Genomic DNA, 19,957 nt, shown 5'->3' with positions numbered 1-19,957 from the left:
CCTAACTCATTTTATGAAGCTAACATCAATCTAATACCAAAACCAGGCAAAGATGCTACAAAAAAGGAAAACTACCGGCCAATCTCCCTAATGAATATAGATGCAAAAATCCTCAACAAAATACTTGCAAATCGAATCCAAAGACACATTAAAAAAATCATACACCATGACCAAGTGGGGTTCATTCCAGGCATGCAAGGATGGTTCAACATCAGAAAAACAATCAATGTATTACAACACATTAAAAACTCGAAAGGGAAAAATCAATTGATCATCTCAATAGATGCTGAAAAAGCATTTGACAAAATCCAACATCCCTTTTTGATAAAAACACTTCAAAAGGTAGGAATTGAAGGAAACTTCCTCAACATGATAAAGAGCATATATGAAAAACCCACAGCCAGCATAGTACTCAATGGTGAGAGACTGAAAGCCTTCCCTCTAAGATCAGGAACAAGACAAGGATGCCCGCTGTCACCACTGTTATTCAACATTGTGCTGGAAGTGCTAGCCAGGGCAATCCGGCAAGACAAAGAAATAAAAGGCATCCAAATTGGAAAAGAAGAAGTAAAACTGTCATTGTTTGCAGATGATATGATCTTATATCTAGAAAACCCTGAGAAATCAACGATACACCTACTAGAGCTAATAAACAAATTTAGCAAAGTAGCGGGATACAAGATTAATGCACATAAGTCAGTAATGTTTCTATATGCTAGAAATGAACAAACTGAAGAGACACTCAAGAAAAAGATACCATTTTCAATAGCAACTAAAAAAATCAAGTACCTAGGAATCAACTTAACCAAAGATGTAAAAGACCTATACAAAGAAAACTACATAACTCTACTAAAAGAAATAGAAGGGGACCTTAAAAGATGGAAAAATATTCCATGTTCATGGATAGGAAGGCTAAATGTCATTAAGATGTCAATTCTACCCAAACTCATCTACAGATTCAATGCAATCCCAATCAAAATTCCAACAACCTACTTTGCAGACTTGGAAAAGCTAGTTATCAAATTTATTTGGAAAGGGAAGATGCCTCGAATTGCTAAAGACACTCTAAAAAAGAAAAACCAAGTGGGAGGACTTACACTCCCTGACTTTGAAGCTTATTATAAAGCCACAGTTGCCAAAACAGCATGGTACTGGCACAAAGATAGACATATAGATCAATGGAATCGAATTGAGAATTCAGAGATAGACCCTCAGATCTATGGCCGACTGATCTTTGATAAGGCCCCCAAAGTCACCGAACTGAGCCATAATGGTCTTTTCAACAAATGGGGCTGGGAGAGTTGGATATCCATATCCAAAAGAATGAAAGAGGACCCCTACCTCACCCCCTACACAAAAATTAACTCAAAATGGACCAAAGATCTCAATATAAAAGAAAGTACCATAAAACTCCTAGAAGATAATGTAGGAAAACATCTTCAAGACCTTGTATTAGGAGGCCACTTCCTAGACTTTACACCCAAAGCACAAGCAACAAAAGAGAAAATAGATAAATGGGAACTCCTCAAGCTTAGAAGTTTCTGCACCTCAAAGGAATTTCTCAAAAAGGTAAAGAGGCAGCCAACTCAATGGGAAAAAATTTTTGGAAACCATGTATCTGACAAAAGACTGATATCTTGCATATACAAAGAAATCCTACAACTCAATGACAATAGTACAGACAGCCCAATTATAAAATGGGCAAAAGATATGAAAAGACAGTTCTCTGAAGAGGAAATACAAATGGCCAAGAAACACATGAAAAAATGTTCAGCTTCACTAGCTATTAGAGAGATGCAAATTAAGACCACAATGAGATACCATCTAACACCGGTTAGAATGGCTGCCATTAAACAAACAGGAAACTACAAATGCTGGAGGGGATGTGGAGAAATTGGAACTCTTATTCATTGTTGGTGGGACTGTATAATGGTTCAGCCACTCTGGAAGTCAGTCTGGCAGTTCCTTAGAAAACTAGATATAGAGCTACCATTCGATCCAGCGATTGCACTTCTCGGTATATACCCGGAAGATCGGAAAGCAGTGACACGAACAGTTATCTGCACGCCAATGTTCATAGCAGCATTAATCACAATTGCCAAGAGATGGAAACAACCCAAATGTCCTTCAACAGATGAGTGGATAAATAAAATGTGGTATATACACACGATGGAATACTACGCGGCAGTAAGAAGGAACGATCTGGTGAAACATATGACAACATGGATGAACCTTGAAGACATAATGCTGAGCGAAATAAGCCAGGCACAAAAAGAGAAATATTATATGCTACCACTAATGTGAACTTTGAAAAATGTAAAACAAATGGTTTATAATGTAGAATGTAGGGGAACTAGCAATAGAGAGCAATTAAGGAAGGGGGAACAATAATCCAAGAAGAACAGATAAGCTATTTAACGTTCTGGGGATGCCCAGAAATGACTATGGTCTGTTAATTTCTGATGGATGTAGTAGGAACAAGTTCACCGAAATGTTGCTATATTATGTAACTTTCTTGGGGTAAAGTAGGAACATGTTGGAAGTTAAGCAGTTATCTTAGGTTAGTTGTCTTTTTCTTACTCCCTTGTTATGGTCTCTTTGAAATGTTCTTTTATTGTATGTTTGTTTTCTTTTTAACTTTTTTTTCATACAGTTGATTTAAAAAAGAAGGGAAAGTTAAAAAAAAAAAAAAAAGAAAAAAGACAAACAAGGGAAAAAAAAAAAAAAGATGTAGTGCCCCCTTGAGGAGCCTGTGGAGAATGCAGGGGTATTCGCCTACCCCACCTCCATGGTTGCTAACATGACCACAGACATAGGGGACTGGTGGTTTGATGGGTTGAGCCCTCTACCATAAGTTTTACCCTTGGGAAGACGGTTGCTGCAAAGGAGAGGCTAGGCCTCCCTGTATTTGTGCCTAAGAGTCTCCTCCTGAATGCCTGTTTGTTGCTCAGATGTGGCCCTCTCTCTCTGGGTAAGCCAACTTGAAAGGTGAAATCACTGCCCTCCCCACTACGTGGGATCAGACACCCAGGGAAGTGAATCTCCCTGGCAACGTGGAATATGACTCCCGGGGAGGAATGTAGACCCGGCATCGTGGGATGGAGAACATCTTCTTGACCAAAAGGGGGATGTGAAAGGAAATGAAATAAGCTTCAGTGGCAGAGAGATTCCAAAACGAGCCGAGAGATCACTCTGGTGGGCACTCTTACGCACACTTTAGACAACCTTTTTTAGGTTCTAAAGAATTGGGGTAGCTGGTGGTGGATACCTGAAACTATTAAACTACAACCCAGAACCCATGAATCTCGAAGACAGTTGTATAAAAATGTAGCTTATGAGGGGTGACAATGGGATTGGGAATGCCATAAGGACCAAACTCCACTTTGTCTAGTTTATGGATGGATGTGTAGAAAAGTAGGGGAGGGAAACAGACAGACAAAGGTACCCAGTGTTCTTTTTTACTTCAATTGGTCTTTTTCACTCTAATTATTATTCTTGTTATTTTTGTGTGTGTGCTAATGAAGGTGTCAGGGATTCATTTAGGTGATGAATGTACAACTATGTAATGGTACTGTAAACAATCGAAAGTACAATTTGTTTTGTATGACTGCGTGGTATGTGAATATATCTCAATAAAATGATGATTAAAAAAAAAATAAAAAAATAAAAAAATAAAGTGAATTCACCCCAAAAAAAAAAAAAATTATAAGGGGATAATTAAAAATGTTACTTATGAAAAAGTTTCAATGTTTAAAAAAAAAAAAAAAAGAATCTGGTAGAAACCTAATAAATCGCAGCTATGTTTCTTCTTATTATTGTTATTATCCCCATTTTTTTTTTTAACGATTGCCAAGTTCAGTTAAAACAGCCCTACTGTTTCTCAAACTGGTTTTTTTTGGTTCAGGTAAATCTAAATACACTCTCGTCCTCTCAGAGCAAGATTAACTATTCCTGAAATAAAGTCCCTGAGGAAGCCCCCTAGGAAACTGTTTACCTTTTATTAAAATACTTCAGTGTCTTTTATCTCTCTTTTTCCATTCTCTATTATCAATTTTATTCCTTGTCTTTTTTTCTTGAAACACTTGAAAAATTAAATTTATTATTCAACTAATCCAGGTTTAATGTAGGAAAAGTAGAAAATAAAAATACACAAATAGAAAATATTCTCTGTAATCTCATCACCTAGTGATTACACTGACCTTTGATACATTTCTGTTTACACATACATAAAAATATACATTTTACAAAAAAATAAAATCATTTTAAACATACTGGACCACAATCTGCATTTATTAATGATTTATCATGAATAGCAATCCTTTTAATAAATACAGCTCTGCGTTATAATTAATGGCTCAATACTATTCCATGTACGGGAATATCATCTGTTTCCTTTTTTTTTAATTTTAATTTTTTTCTTTTCTTTAAAAATTTTTTTTATTAGAGAAAATAAAAAGGTTTATTAGAGGTTTACATAAAATTCATGCAGAAAATATGGAGGTCCCATATACCCCCCTGCCCTAAGACACACAAATTTTTCCATATTATTAACATTTTGCATTAGTGTGGTAGCTTTGTTACAATTGATGAAACAATATTGTAATTATACTATTAACTATAGTGCATTGTTTACATTAGGGTTCTGTTTTTGTTGGACAGTTCTATGGTGTTTTTTTTTTTAATTCTAGTAACATATGTAAACCTAAAATTTCCCTTTTTAAGTACATTCAAATATATAATTCTGAGGTGTTAATTACATTCACAATGAGCTACCATCACCACCATCCATTACCAAAACTTTTCCATCACTCTTGTTTTCTAGTTTCTGATACTATGAATTTGCTTATACTAGTTATTTTATATCTGTGGGATCATGCAAAATTTGTCCTTTTGTGTCCAGCTTATTTTATCCATAAAGCAGCATGTATCAGAACTTCATTCCTTGTTATGGCTGGACAATATTCCATTATATATCTATACCACATTGTCTTTTTCCATTTATGTGTTGATGACCCTTGGGTTGCTTCCCTCTTTTGACAACTGTGGATAATGCTGCCATGAACATTGGTGTGCAAATATCCTTTTGAGTCCCTGCTTTCAATTATTTTGGAATCCCACCTTGAAATGGGATTGCCAGGCCATATGTTAATTCTCTATTTAACATTCTGAGGAACTGCCCAACTGTCTTCCACAGCAGCTGCACTATTTTACATTCCCACCAACAATGAATGAGTGTTCCTATTTCTCCACATACTCTCCAACACTTCTTCTTCTTTTTTTTTTTTAATCATCATTTTATTGAGATATATTCACATACCACGCAGTCATACAAAACAAATCGTACTTTCGAATGTTTACAGTACCATTACATAGTTGTACATTCATCACCTAAATCAATCCCTGACACCTTCATTAGCACACACACAAAAATAACAAGAATAATAATTAGAGTGAAAAAGACCAATTGAAGTAAAAAAGAACACTGGGTACCTTTGTCTGTTTGTTTCCTTCCCCTACTTTTCTACACATCCATCCATAAACTAGATAAAGTGGAGTATGGTCCTTATGGCATTCCCAATCCCATTGTCACCCCTCATAAGCTACATTTTTATACAACTGTCTTCGAGATTCATGGGTTCTGGGCTGTAGTTTAATAGTTTCAGGTATCCACCACCAGCTACCCCAATTCTTTAGAACCTAAAAAAGGTTGTCTAAAGTGTGCGTAAGAGTGCCCACCAGAGTGATCTCTCGGCTCGTTTTGGAATCTCTCTGCCACTGAAGCTTATTTCATTTCCTTTCACATCCCCCTTTTGGTCAAGAAGATGTTCTCCATCCCACGATGCCGGGTCTACATTCCTCTCCGGGAGTCACATTCCACGTTCCCAGGGAGATTCACTCCCCTGGGTGTCTGGTCCCACGTAGGGGGGAGGGCAGTGATTTCACCTTTCAAGTTGGCTTACCCAGAGAGAGAGGGCCACATCTGAGCAACAAAGAGGCATTCAGGAGGAGACTCTTAGGCACAAATATAGGGAGGCCTAGCCTCTCCTTTGCAGCAACCGTCTTCCCAAGGGTAAAACTTATGGTAGAGGGCTCAACCCATCAAACCACCAGTCCCCTATGTCTGTCCAACACTTCTTATGGCTTTTTTAAAAATAGTAGCCATTCTAGTGGGTGTGAAATAGCATCTTACTGAGGTTTTGATTTGCACTTCCCTAATGATGTTGAGCATCTTTTCGTGTTCTTATTGGCCATTTGTATATTTTCTTTGGAGAAATGTCTATTCAGCTCTTTTACCTATTTTTAAAAATTGGATTGTCTTTTTGTTGTTGAGCTATACAATTACTTAATATATTCCGGATATAGTAAACCCTTATTGAATATGTGGTTTCCAAATATTCTCTCCCATTTGGTAGGCTGTCTTTTTACTTTCATGATGAAGTAATTTGGTGTGCAGAAGTTATTACATTTGAAGAAGGTCCATTTATCTATTTTTTCTTTTGTTGATCATGCTTTTGGTGTAAAGTGTAAGAAACCACTAATTAAAACAAGGTCTTAAAGTATAAAACAATGAATCTTGTGGTGGACAATCTTCCTGATTAACTGTACAAATATTAGAATCTCTTTCATGAACTAGAACAAATGTATGACACTGTAACTAGAAGTTAATAATAGAGGGGTATATAGGAAAAAAACATACTGATTGCAAACTATGTACCACAGTTAGTAGTATTTTAACATTCCTTCATCAACAGGAACAAATGTACTATACCAATACTATGAGTCAATAATGGAGGGGGGTGGTTAGGGGTATAGGACAATTTGAGTTTCTTTTTTTGTCTTTCTTTCTTTCCTGGAGTAATGAAAATGTTCTAAAAATTGAAAAAAAATTAATTGTGGTGATGGATGCAAAAATAAAATTATCCTGTATGCCTCTAATTGGCATCCTGTCATTTGTCAGGATGTGATGGATGCACAGCTGTATGGTGGTACTGTGGGCAATTGATTGCGCACTTTGGATCATTGTATGGTATGTGAACAATCTCAATGAAACTAAATTAAAAAAAAACAAGGTCTTATAGATGATCCCCTGTATGTTTTCCTAGGAGTTTTATATTTTTGTTTCTTATATTTAGGTCTTTGACCCATTTTGCATTGAGTTTTGTACATGGTGTGCAGTAGGGGTCTTCCTTCATTTTTTTGTATATGGATATCCGGTTTCTAAGCAACATTTGTTTAAGAGACTATTCTTTCACCATTGAATGAACTTGGTAGTTTTGTGAAAAAACAATTGGTCATAAATGTGAAGTTTCTCCTGAACTCTCAATTCAATTCCATCCCGTTTTGATTACTGAAGATTTGTGATAAGTTTTAAAACTGGGAAGTGTGAATCCTCCAACTTCATTTTTTTCTCAAGATGGTTTTGCTTATTCAGGGCCCCCAATCCTTCCATATAAATGTGATGATTGGCATTTCTATTTCTACAAAGAAGGCTGGTGGAATTATGATTGGGACTGTGTTGAATCTGTGTATTGCTTTGGGTAGAATCGACATCTTAACAATAGTCTTTTAATCTCTGAACACACAGTGTTTTTCCATTTATTTAAGTCTTCTTTGATTTCTTTTAGCAATGTTTTGTAGCTTTCCATGCATAAGTCCTTAGCATCCTTCAACAGATTTATTCCTAGATATCTGATTCTTTTAGTTGCTATTGTATATGTAATTTTTCCCTTAATTTCCTTCTTAGATTGTTCGTTACTAGTGCAAAGAAATGCTACTGATTTTTTGGTGTTGATCTTGTGCCGTCACTTCGCTGAATTCATTTATTAGCTCTAGTAGCTTTGTTGTGGATTTTTCAGGATTTTCTATATATAACAGCATGTCATCTGCAAAGGAAAGTTTTACTTCTTCCTTTCCTATTTGGACACCTTTTATTTCTTTTTCTTGCATAAAAGCTCTTCCTAGAACTTCCAGTACAATGTTGAATAACAGTGGTGACAGTGGGCATCCTTATCTTATTTCTGATCTTTGATGGAAAGCTTTCAGTCTTTTACTATCAAGTACAATGTTAGTTGTGGGTTTTTCATATATGCCCTTTATTATGTTGAGAAAGTTTCCTTCTATTCCTCATTTTCTAAGTGTTTTTTTTTTAATCAAAAAGGGGTACTGAATGTTGTCAAATGCCTTTTCTTTGTCAATTGAGATGATCATGTGTCTTTTCTCCTTCATTCTATTAATACAGTATATTACATTAATTGATGTTTTAATCTTGAACCATTCTTGCATACCTGGGATAAATCCCACTTGACCATGGTGTATAATTAACTTCATGTGTTGCTGGATTCACTTTGCTAGCATTTTTTTTTTTAATCTTCATTTTATTGAGATATATTCACATACCACGAAGTCATACAAAACAAATCGTACATTCGATTGTTCACAGTACCATTACATAGTTGTACATTCATCACCTAAATCAATCCCTGACACCTTCATTAGCACACACACAAAAATAACAAGAATAATAATTAAAGTGAAAAAGAGCAATTGAAGTAAAAAAGAACGCTGGGTACCTTTGTCTGTTTGTTTGTTTGTTTCCTTCCCCTATTTTTCTACTCATCCATCCATAAACTAGACAAAGTGGGGTATGGTCTTTATGGCTTTCCCAATCCCATTGTCACCCCTCATAAACTACATTTTTATACAATTGTCTTCGAGATTCATGGGTTCTGGGTTGTAGCTTGATCGTTTCAGGTATCCACCACCAGCTACCCCAATTCTTTAGAACCTAAAAAGGGTTGTCTAAATTGTGCATAAGAGTGCCCACCAGAGTGACCTCTCGGCTCCTTTTGGAATCTCTCTGCCACTGAAGCTTATTTCATTTCCTTTCACATCCCCCTTTCGGTCAAGAAGATGTTCTCCGTCCCACGATGCCGGGTCTACATTCCTCCCTGGAGTCATATTCCACGTTGCCAGGGAGATTCACTCCCCTGGGTGTCTGATCCCACGTAGGGATTTTAGCATTGATATTCTTCAGGGATATTGGGATACTGATCTCTAATTTTTTTGTATCAGTTTTTCCGGCTTTGGGATTAGGATGATGTTAGCCTCACAGAATGAGTTAGGAAGTGTTCTCTCCCCTTCAATTTTTGGAAGAGTTAGAGCAGGATTGGTGCTAATTCTTTTTGGACTGTTTGATAAAATTCACCAGAAACCATCTGGTCCTGGGCTTTTCTTTCTCGGGCAGTTTTTGATTAATGAGTCAATCTCTTTACTTGTAATTGGTCTGTTGAGATTTTCTACTTCTTTTTGAGTCAGTGTAGGTAGTTTGTGCATTTCCAAGAATTTGTCCATTTCATCTGTTACACAGTGGTTCAAAGTATCCTCTTATACTACTTATTTCTGTGCAGTTGGTAGTAATGTCTCCCCTTTCATTTATGATTTTAGTTATTTGCCTCCTCTCTCCATTTTTTTATTAGTCTTGCTAAAGGTCTGTTGATTTTATTGTTTTTTTTCAGAGAGTCAATTTTTGGTTTAGCTACTTCTATTGCTTTTTTATTCTCTAGTTCATCTCCACTCTAATCTTTGTTATTTTCTTCCTTCTGTTCAATTTCAGTCTAGTTTGCTCTTCTTTTCCCAGATCCACCAGTTTTGAGGTTAAGTCTCTATTTTGAGATCTTCTTTCTTTTTTAATATAAGCATTTAGAGCTATAAATTTCCCTCTCAGCATGCCTTTGTTGCATCCCATAAGTTTTGGTATGTGGTGCATTCATTTTCATTTTCCTCGAGATATTTCCTAATTTCCCTCATGATTTCTTCTTTGACCCATTGAATAAGAATGCATTGCTTAATTTTCACATATTTGTGAATTTGCCATTTCTACCTCTATTACTGATTTCTAGCTTCATTCCACTGTGGTCCGTGTGTTGGTTTGGATATATTATGTCCCCCACAAACCATGATCTTTTAATCCAATCTTGTTGGGTGAAATATTTGGATTAGGTTGTTTCCATAGAGATGTGACTCACCCAATTGTAGGTGATACTTTTGAGAAGATTATTTCCACTGAGGTGTGGCCCCTCCCATTCAGCTTAGTTAATTGGAGTGCTTAAAAAAGAGACATCACAGGCCCAGATGGCTGCTAAAGCTTTGGAGATGTTAGCCCAGAGTTATCCCCAGGATATGCTAAGACAGGACCCCCAGGTGCTTAGAGAGAAACGTCCTGGGAGAAAGAACAAAGAATGCACAGGAGCCAAGAGAGGAACTGAAACACAACCCAGGATCAGCAGATGCCAGCCACATGCCTTCCAGCTAACAGAGGTTTACCAGAAGCCAATGGCCATTTCTTCAGTGAATGTGTACTCTTATTGATGCCTTAATTTGGACACTTTTATGGCCTTAGGATTGTCAAATAAACCCCCTTTATAAAAGCTGATCCATTTCTGGTATTTTGCATAATGGCAGCATTAGCAAAGTGGAACAGTCTGATAAGGTACACTGTATGACTGCAATATTTTTAGATTTATTGAGACTTCTTTTGTGAACTAACATATGGTCTATCCTGGAGAATGATCCATGTGCATTAGGAAAGAATGTGTACTTTTCTGCTGTTGGGTGATATGTTCTACATATGTCTGTTAGGTCTAGTTGGTGTAACATATTGTTCAAATCTTCTATTTCCTTATTGATCTTCTGTCTAGATATTCTATCTATTACCAAAAGTGGCGTATTGAAGTCCCCTACTATTAATGTAGAACATCTATTTCTCCCTTCAAATCTGGCAATATTTGCTTCATAAATTTTGAGATTCTGTTGCTAGATACATAGGAATTTATAATTGCTACCTCTTTTTGTTAATTTGATCCCTTTATCAGTATTTACAGACCCTTTTTTGTCCCACCTAACAGTTTTTGGCCTAAAGTCTATTTTACCTAATATTAATATAACTACCCTAGCTCTTTTTTGGTTACTACTTTGCATGGTGTAATTTTTTTCCTACCTTTCACTTTCAACCTACTTGTGTCTTTGAATTTAAGGCAAGTCTCTTGTAAATAGTGTATAGTTTGGTCATGTTTATTTATCTGTTCTGTCAATCTCTGCCTTCTGATGGGAGAATTTAATCCCTTTACATTTAAAGTAACTACTGATAATGCAGGACTTTCTTTTGCCATTTTGTCTTTTTAAGTCATACATTTTTCATCCCTTAATTCTTCCATTAATGCCTACTTTCATATATTTATTTGATTTTTTTGTCTTGTACCATTTTGACTCCCCTCTTGTTTCTTTCTGTATATATTTTTCATACACTTTCTTTGTGACTACCATGGGGTTTAAATTTAATATCCTAAATCTATGACAATCACAGATTTGATACCAACTTTACTTCAATAGCATAGATACACACTGCTCCTTTAACCCTTTGTCCCCCACCTTTTTGTTTTACTTGTTACAAAATATCCCAAACCATATATTTATCATTAGTTTTTATGCATTTGTATTTTAGAAACTGTAAGAAGTAAAAGTGGAGTTACATACCAAAAAACACAACACAAAATTACTGGCATTTATAATTGTCCATATGGTTAACTTTACCAGAAATCCTTATTTCTTTATGCTACTTCAATCCACTGTCTCGTGTCCTTTCCTTTCAATCTGAAGAACCTCCTTTAACACTGCTTGTGGTGCCAAACATTCTAAGTTTTGGTTTATCTGGAACCATGCATATTTCCCTCATTTCTGAAAGCCACTTTTGCCAGATACAAAATTATTGGTTGACAAGTGTTTACTTGCAGCAGTTTAAATAATTTATCCCACTGCTTTCTCACTTCCATAGTTTCTAATGAGGAGTCAGAACTTAATCTTATTGGTACTCCCTTGTACATAACATGTTGCTTTTCTCTTGCAGCTTTCAGAATTCCTTCCTTGTCCTTGGCATTTGACAGTTTGACTACTATATGTTTGGGAGTGGTTCTTTTCAAGTTTCTACTGTTTGGGGTCATTGGGCTTCTTGAATGCACATTTTCATGTTTTTGGTTGAATTTGGGAAGTTTTCTACTATTATTTGTTTAAATATTCCTTCTGCGCCTCTCCTTCCTTCTCCCTCTGGCACTCCCATAAGCATATATTGGTACACTTGATGGTGCTCCACAGGTCTTTTAGGCTCTGCTCACTTTCTTTTCATTCTTTTTTCTCTCTCCTCCTCAGCTTGAATCATTTCAATTGTTTTGCTCAAGTTCAGTGATTCTTCTGCTAGCTCCAATCTGTTGCTGAATCCTTCTAGGGAATTTTTCATTTCAGTTACTGTGGTCTTCAACTCCAGTTCTGTTTGGCTCCTTTTTAAATTTTCGATCTCCTTATGGAGATTCTCATATTGTTCATTCATCATTTAATTCTTTCTCTGTGTTTTCCTTTATCTCTTTGAGCATACTGATCTTCTTTATTGATGGTGTTCAGATTTTTATCTTGTTCCTTTGGATGGGCCATTATTTCCTGTTTCTTTGTCTTGTAATATTTTTTTGCATATTGTACATTTTAATATTTTAAAATGGATTTAGTTCCTGAGGTGTCTGTTCCTTAAGTTTGTATCCAGATAGTGATATAACAGAGACTTCCTTTAGTGCCAGGAGCCAACAAAAATAAACCAATGCAAAAATTACCTTTCAGTCTTTGTAGATTGGTTCGGTGTTGGCTGATGCTCTCATTCAGCATTTAGCCCACCAATATCAGGAAGATCAGCCCAAGGTGAATGTGAAGTGCAGGGTCCTCTCTAACTTTCTAAGCCTGCATCTTATCCTGGGCTTGTGCTTGCTTATGGCCTTAAGAATTTCTGTTTATAAGAATTCGAATGCCTTATAAACAGCTTTCTCTTATATGACTTAAAGTAGGTAATCCTTTGCCAAAGGCAGCTCTGACTTAATTGTTTCCAATACTGCCTTAGGTATTGAAAGTTGCTTCTACCTGCAGGGCAAGTTCTGGGAGAACAAGTTAATGATCGTGGCAGATCTTTCAGATGGCCACCTGACAGTTTGACACTGACATACAGGCACCATATGCAGATAGGGTTGCTCTGCTCCCTCTGGACAAGGTTCAGGAACCCACAGTAGTGTGTCTGTTGGCTCCATACTGAGCAGGGGAGAGAGCAGGGGATGGGTCAGCCAAGGCACCATGAGCTTCTCCTACTGTTTCTTAAAGCTGCATTTTCTTGATTAGGCACTTGTCCAGTTATTGCAATCTTCTACCAGTTTTCTGGAGTTCTGAGGAAGATGGCTCTGCCAGGTTTGGTAGTTGTTCCAAGACTCTGTCAGGGAATGACACCTTGGAGTGGCTTAGGCCACCATCTTTATCAACTGGAACTCTTGAATCTGGGAATATTATCATCTTTATCATCTTTTAAAAGCATTCTCTTTTTATTGTACTTTATGCCATTTCCAGTTTTACAATTAATTGTAAATAATCTGTGAGGAATAAGTATCTATACATTGTTCTACAACCCTCCTGTTTATTTTCTTAGAAATAAAGTGCTAGTGGTAGAATTTCTGGAACAAAGAATAAGAACATTTTTAGGGTATCTGATCTAAAGTGCCAAACTGTCCTCAATAAAGGTAGTATGTTCCCACTAGCAATACACGAGAAAGACTGCACACAGCATATTTTCATAATGTAAATTTTTGCCAACCTGATAGATGAACTATGTTGCCTTTTATTTATGTGACTGCTAAGTGAGGGTGGATATTTTCATATGTTTATTGGCCATTTGATTTCCCTTTTTGTGAAGTGCTTTTTCATGTCCTTTAATATGATTTTTAAATGAAAGTGCTATTTTAAAGGTAGTAATCCTTTGTCTATTACAATAGTTTTCAAAGTGTAGTCCTGGGACCCAAGAGATCTTTTCAAAGGATTTGTCAGGTTAAATTTGTTTTCAGAATAACACTAAGATATTGTTGCCTTCTCTATTCTCATTCTCTCACAAGTCTAAAGTAGATTTTCCATGTGCTTCATGACATATGATACTGCAATTGATTGAATGCAGAAGCAGGATGTATTAGTGCTTTTTAAATGAACCAATCAAATATTTTTAAACTTTCTCAATTTTAATTTATAATATGCTAAATATTGATAGATATAACTCATTTAAACAAAAGGTTTTTGGGGTCTTCAGCACTTTTTAAGAGTAAAATGGAGTTTTGAGGCCAAAAACTTTGAGAATCTCTGATATGTCATATAGGAAAAAAAGTTTTAACAGTATGTTATTTATTTTGGATATTTATTTAGGTTGAGTATTGTTTTTGACCATATAGAGGTTTTATAGTTTTTTTAACCTACCAACTTTCTCCCTATGTCTTCTGATTTTGTTGACATAGTTCAAAGGACTCCCTATCTCGAAGAGTATTAGTAGAATTAAAATCCTACTAGTCCTTTGGCTAACAGATCAAACAGCATTTCCTCAGGGAAGTCATATCCTCAGACTTGATCAGGTTTCCTGGTAATATGCTCTCAGACATCTAGTACTTCTCACTCATGATACTTATCAAAATAGTAATGGATAACTACTTGTATACTTTTATTTAGTAATCTAATATTCGACACTCCTGCCAGAGAGCTCCATGTGCATCGGGACTGTTCTGCTCATAGGTACTGTCCAGCACGTAGTATGGCACCTTGCACTAGCAAACATTCAACAAATATCTAAATGAATGAATGTAAGAAGCACATATGTCACAGCAAACAAGTTAACTTATATACCATATTTATATTCCTGTGTGTAATACCGTAATATCTCTTTACATTATTATCATCATGGGGTTTCCGCCTTCCTTTCCCAAAAATTTATTTATGAACTGCTGTGTTCAAGGCACTTCCTAGATGCTATGGGAACAGTGAAGAACAAAAGGAGACTGGACAGCCCTTCTTATATTTTAGCCAGTGAGGAGGACATTAAACAATGAACCGCAGAATTATATAATTAATTCTAATAGTAGTAAAAGCTGTGAAGGAGATGCTCTCAGAGCACATAATGTGGGACCTCATCAGATCTGGGGTCAGGAAACACTTCAGTGAAGACGTGTTATTTCAACAGCTATCTAAATGATCAGTGGGAGCTAACGCAGGGTGTGGAAGTCTAGTGTCATGTGCACCTGGGATGAGTTTTAAGTGGTGAAAACTACATTTTCAAAGATACTAAATGTGGAAGAAATATGTATCAGCTGAGTGACTGAAAGAAAGCCTGCCATTAAGGGGCAGAACAATGCTCTTGAGATGACGCCTGAAGAGCCAGTAAACCTTATGAATCTTAAGTATTACAATGTTTGTTCTAAGAATAATGGGAACCTATCTATGGATTTTAAAGAGAAATGATTTGATTACATTTTCTCGGGTTCTTTTACTGTAGGAAACAAGTATAACTTGCGTGTTTTAATTCTTTCAGCCCAGAAAAAAGTCCTTCACATCTAGATTCAAACTTACAGTATCACTTTAGTTTTCATAGATAAAAATTCATTTAACTCACTGGTTTCAAAAGAATAAAAATAAGTAAATTTGTTGTAAAACACCAGTCAAACAAAAAGCCCAAAGAAATGTCTACAAACTGGAATAATCAACTCAGTAATGTTCAAGTGCATGCAGTATTCACCTGGCATCAGCAGATGGCGTACGGTGTCGTGTTACTACCATGGCTATCAGGAGCAGAGATGAAGTTACTTAAAATCTCTGCTGAGTCAAGGGAGGAATAATGTCAGCTCCCAAACATGCTATTTATATTTGTATATCATGTGACCTGGCTCAAATGCTTCATCCTGGGCTTATTTTTTCCACTCACACAATACAATTCCTTCATTACTAAGTTTGTTTTACAAGTGACAAAATTTAATAGGATTTATAACATCAAAACTTTTCTTTTTAACAAATTTGCAGATACAGTGCTTTGCAAATTTCCAGGCAAACAGTATTTTTATTTCTCACTGAACAGAGGCCAAAGTTTACTAACAAAGTGTATACAGAGAAATGACTGGTAACCATCTTTTGTCTTGGAAGATATGATTTCAATATTCTTTCCAAATACTCAGACATACGGCAAGGTTAACCTGAGAAGAATACTCTTTTTTTGCTTACATATGAAATGTAGGACTAATTAAAATTGCCAAAATCTAAAAAAAAAAAAAAAAAATAAAAGTTCTAAGCTATACTTAGGAATCAGAACTGTCATCAGGTTATCTGGTTCTCTTCCTCATCGAAGCTAGTCATGGTCCTTTAGAGCTGGAAGATGCGACTGTGGTATCATGACTACCTACCTCCACTCTGCCTTGTTGTGCAGGAATGAGTTACACTGGTCAGGAAGATTAGTGTCATTTGACATGGACTCCAGAATTGAAATGATTTGTTTGAATGATGGCCGTTTCTGAAGAAGAGAAAATAAGTAATTATTCGTTGGGACTTGAGAAAGATCTTTAAGAGAAAATGTAGATATTAACAAGAAGCATCATAAGCTCAACACACTATAACAAAATAAAACATGTCCTAATTTAGATATTTTAGAACCATCAGTTAGATCTCTCAGGTTTAGGGGAACCCTGAACTTTAATTTCAATCAATTATTCACAAGAACAGATTTAGATGCTGCTTTTCTATCTCACACCCTAAGGTTGGAATAATTAGGGCTATTCTCTCCAGGGAGGGAGAGTGCCAATTTTCTCTTTTGGGTATGATTAAGGACTCCTAAAAGGACACAGTAACATCTTTAAAATTCTATCTATGTGATAAAACAAGTATACTTAAAAGTAATGGTAGAATAGGGTCTAGGTAGTGGGTACAGCAGTGTTCACTGTAAAATTCCTTCAACTTTTCTATATGTTGAAAATTTTTATAACAAAATGTTGGGGGAAAATATACCTATGTATATCTATCAGAACTAATACAATTTCCCAAACCAGCCACTCAGAAAAAAATCCCCCAGTTTCAAAGCCATCATAACTTCACTGTTCTCGATGTTTACTCCACATTATAACTAGTGTTAATGCTGAGCAACTATAAGGTACTGTTCACTAGAAATTGAAAAAGCAGTGGTTAAATGTATTCCTTTAGCTAGCAAAACAACACTAGTCTATATCTTCAGACTCCAGCCAAGGTTGAGACAAAAGGTTAAAACAAAAATGGAGAAAGGTAATAAAAGGATGATGCACATTCTCTCCCCATCACACCTCGTAATTATAACATTTCTGAACAAATTACAGTTGCAGCAATTAAAACATGCATTTTAATTTGGGAGCACAAAAACAAGAAGGAACAACGTTGAGGTGGCTTGCTCTTTCTTAGGCATTGAGTGCTTCCTACATAATTAAGAAAGGCAATTTTCCAGTTTTCAGGAAGATAAAACTGGGATATTTATTCTGAGTTCTGCCAGCATCATAACCTGTTAAGGGTGTGTGTGTGTGTGTGTGTGTGTGTGTGTTAAGAAGAGGGGATACGTGGCTAATGGCTAATTCACTGATGCACATTAAGCCTTCTAATAGCAAAGAGGAAATTGTCTTAAGTAGGAAACTTGAAAAATAGTTTGCTATTTTTTTACTTTGTTCCCATTTAAATTTCTCCTACCATGTGCCAGGCTGCAAAAGGAAAAATGTTTTAATTGCTTTCACAGGAACTAGTTATATTACAAATAATTTTCCATTGCGTGGAAAAGCAGCAGGAGGAACTAATGAATTTTTAAAGAATATTTTCCCCTACAATTATTCTTGAAATAAGGTAAAATTCTTTTTAGATTACAAGCATCCCTAGAAAAATCTTAATTTTATAGGTAGAAACTGTTCTGAGATGGAAATTATCAATGTGAACATTTAAAAAGCAATAGTAATGTAGAATTTTATGGTAATAATATTTAGTATGAGTATTCTGATTACAGACTACAACATTGGTCTAGGAGCTTATGTAAATTCCTCTAAAGGGGAATTTCTGATTTAGAACTTTCAGAACTGAAGGTTCCTTTTAGGTATTATACAGACTTCCCTTATAAAAATAATCATGATTGGGACCACTTACTAAGTATTTACATACATTATTTCTTTGTTATCTGCATTTTATAGATGAATAAAATTGGTTTCAGAAAAGTATGAATTGCCCAGCATCACACAGGAAGCAAGTTATAAACTTATGCTCAAACTTAAGAGTATTTGATTCTAGGGCATCAGGCTCTTCAACCATTTCATCACATTATTCAAATTCTTTTGTCACATAAGAGTAAGATATTACTCTTTATCAAACTCATGGCTATAACCATTATTTTTTCCTAATTTTAGAAATGTTACTTTAGAACTTGAACTAAGACCCACCTTTCCTTCCTTCCTCTTTTCAATAAACTATTTTGAGTACCTGCTGTAAGCCACTGGAGTGATCCGACATTTACCTAATGCCAACTTTTTCTTTCATACTTTTTTCCCCTTCTGATTGCAAAAGACCACTTTTCTATAATTGGATTATTTTAATTTCTTTATTAATACTCTAGAGTCTAAGGATTAAAAAAAAGGAGAAAATATTTTAACCAACTATTGCTCCACATATGTGCACAGGACTGGCACTGACTTCTGGTTGAAATGCTACATATTTCTAGCCAGAGAACTAAAGTATGCCTCTCAGGAATCTTAACTTGGTTTGGTTACTTCAATCAAAAACAAATTGAGCACCTACTTTCTAAATTTAGTTAAGGTACTGTATGGAAACACACATTAAAAACTAGCTCTATTCCCTCAAAGACTCTGCAATTTATTTAGGACGAAAAGGTTATAAAATTTAACAGTACGAAGTAAGGCAATAGCCTGGCTGATAAAAAGCTATGGTGGTTTAGGAAAAGGTGTACTACATATGGGGTGGGGAAGACGTGATGCTGAGGAATTCAGAAAAGAAAAGAAAAGAAGGAAGGAGGGCATGTTCAGGATATGAGGGCATATAAAGTGTATCTCAGGGAGAGCAGCAATGAGAAAGAGCATTGGAAATGTGGGATTTTGATGTAAATGAAAGCTCACAGAGGACATGTATTAGCTATATTAGAACCAAATGCCATGGATAAAGGAAATAAAAGTCAACTTTGAAATTTTCTTTATATTTCATGTGGTTAGAAAACAATAGTCCTTTGGTCCTAAACACATAGTATCCCAACTTCACGGCATCAACACTGGGCCTTCCTCATGTGAGGTGTTTACATTATCATTTAATTAATGTACCACAAACATAATTATAATTGTAACTAATGCAGTACAGAGTTTCCAATTAAGAAACTCAAAACCTGCTTTGAGATAGTAAAAATATCTAGTTGCATTTCTCTAATTCAATACAAATAATTGTAGGTGAAATTTTAAGTGTCAGAGAGGAAAATACTGCCAAAATTACAGCTATATGACCCAATGGACATATAATTGGTAGAGAGTGGGAAAAGGATAGTACGATACCATTATAACAATATAAAATAAATGCTTCTAAAGAAAGCTTGCAAATAGCCACTGTAGTTTTTATGAGATTCATTGCAAAGTACAGGCACTTCTCTTAATGCCTAAAAATCCACACATTCTGCAAAATCACACACTAAAAATAATGGAGCATAAATAGGGGCAGGGCAGAAGATCTAAAACCTATGCAACTTTGTCATAATACAAACAATAATAATAGCAATAAAATAAATGAAAATAAAAACTAACTATCCTAAACAAAAGTATTGATGTAATTAAAAACTTTCTTTAATAAAAAAAGAATACTAAGTAAATATGGGACTCTACTTTTTAAAAAGGGTGAGGGTAGCTGGATGAACAGGAGCAGAAGCAACGTTGAGGCTGCTGAGTGAAATGCACGAAGATGAGGAGAACCAGAGACAAAGTCTTTCCAAGACAAAGCACGGGCCAGACCAAGCCAATAAGAGCACACGGAGTGAATGGGATTCATGACACTGTGGTCCCTGCTGTGTTTGGCTGGCTGGATTATG

General features: G+C 35.7%; 1 protein-coding gene across 7 annotated transcripts in view; it reads right to left on the bottom strand.

Moving 5' to 3' along the window:
* MAP3K20 (mitogen-activated protein kinase kinase kinase 20) overlaps positions 1 to 19,957 on the bottom strand; it is a 237,716-nt gene that overhangs the window by 58,592 nt on the left and 159,167 nt on the right. For all 7 annotated transcript variants that reach the window (XM_037849344.1, XM_037849339.1, XM_037849342.1 and 4 more), the window contains exon 10: positions 16,284 to 16,390. In XM_037849344.1, coding sequence (XP_037705272.1) covers positions 16,284 to 16,390 — 107 coding nt within the window. The remainder of the gene's footprint in view (positions 1 to 16,283; positions 16,391 to 19,957) is intronic.

The sequence above is a fragment of the Choloepus didactylus genome, chromosome 9 (genome assembly GCF_015220235.1).
Source record: "Choloepus didactylus isolate mChoDid1 chromosome 9, mChoDid1.pri, whole genome shotgun sequence".
Lineage (NCBI taxonomy): Eukaryota > Metazoa > Chordata > Mammalia > Pilosa > Megalonychidae > Choloepus > Choloepus didactylus.
The sequence above is the reverse complement of the archived record's forward strand: the minus strand, read 5'-3'. Positions and strand labels throughout refer to the sequence as shown.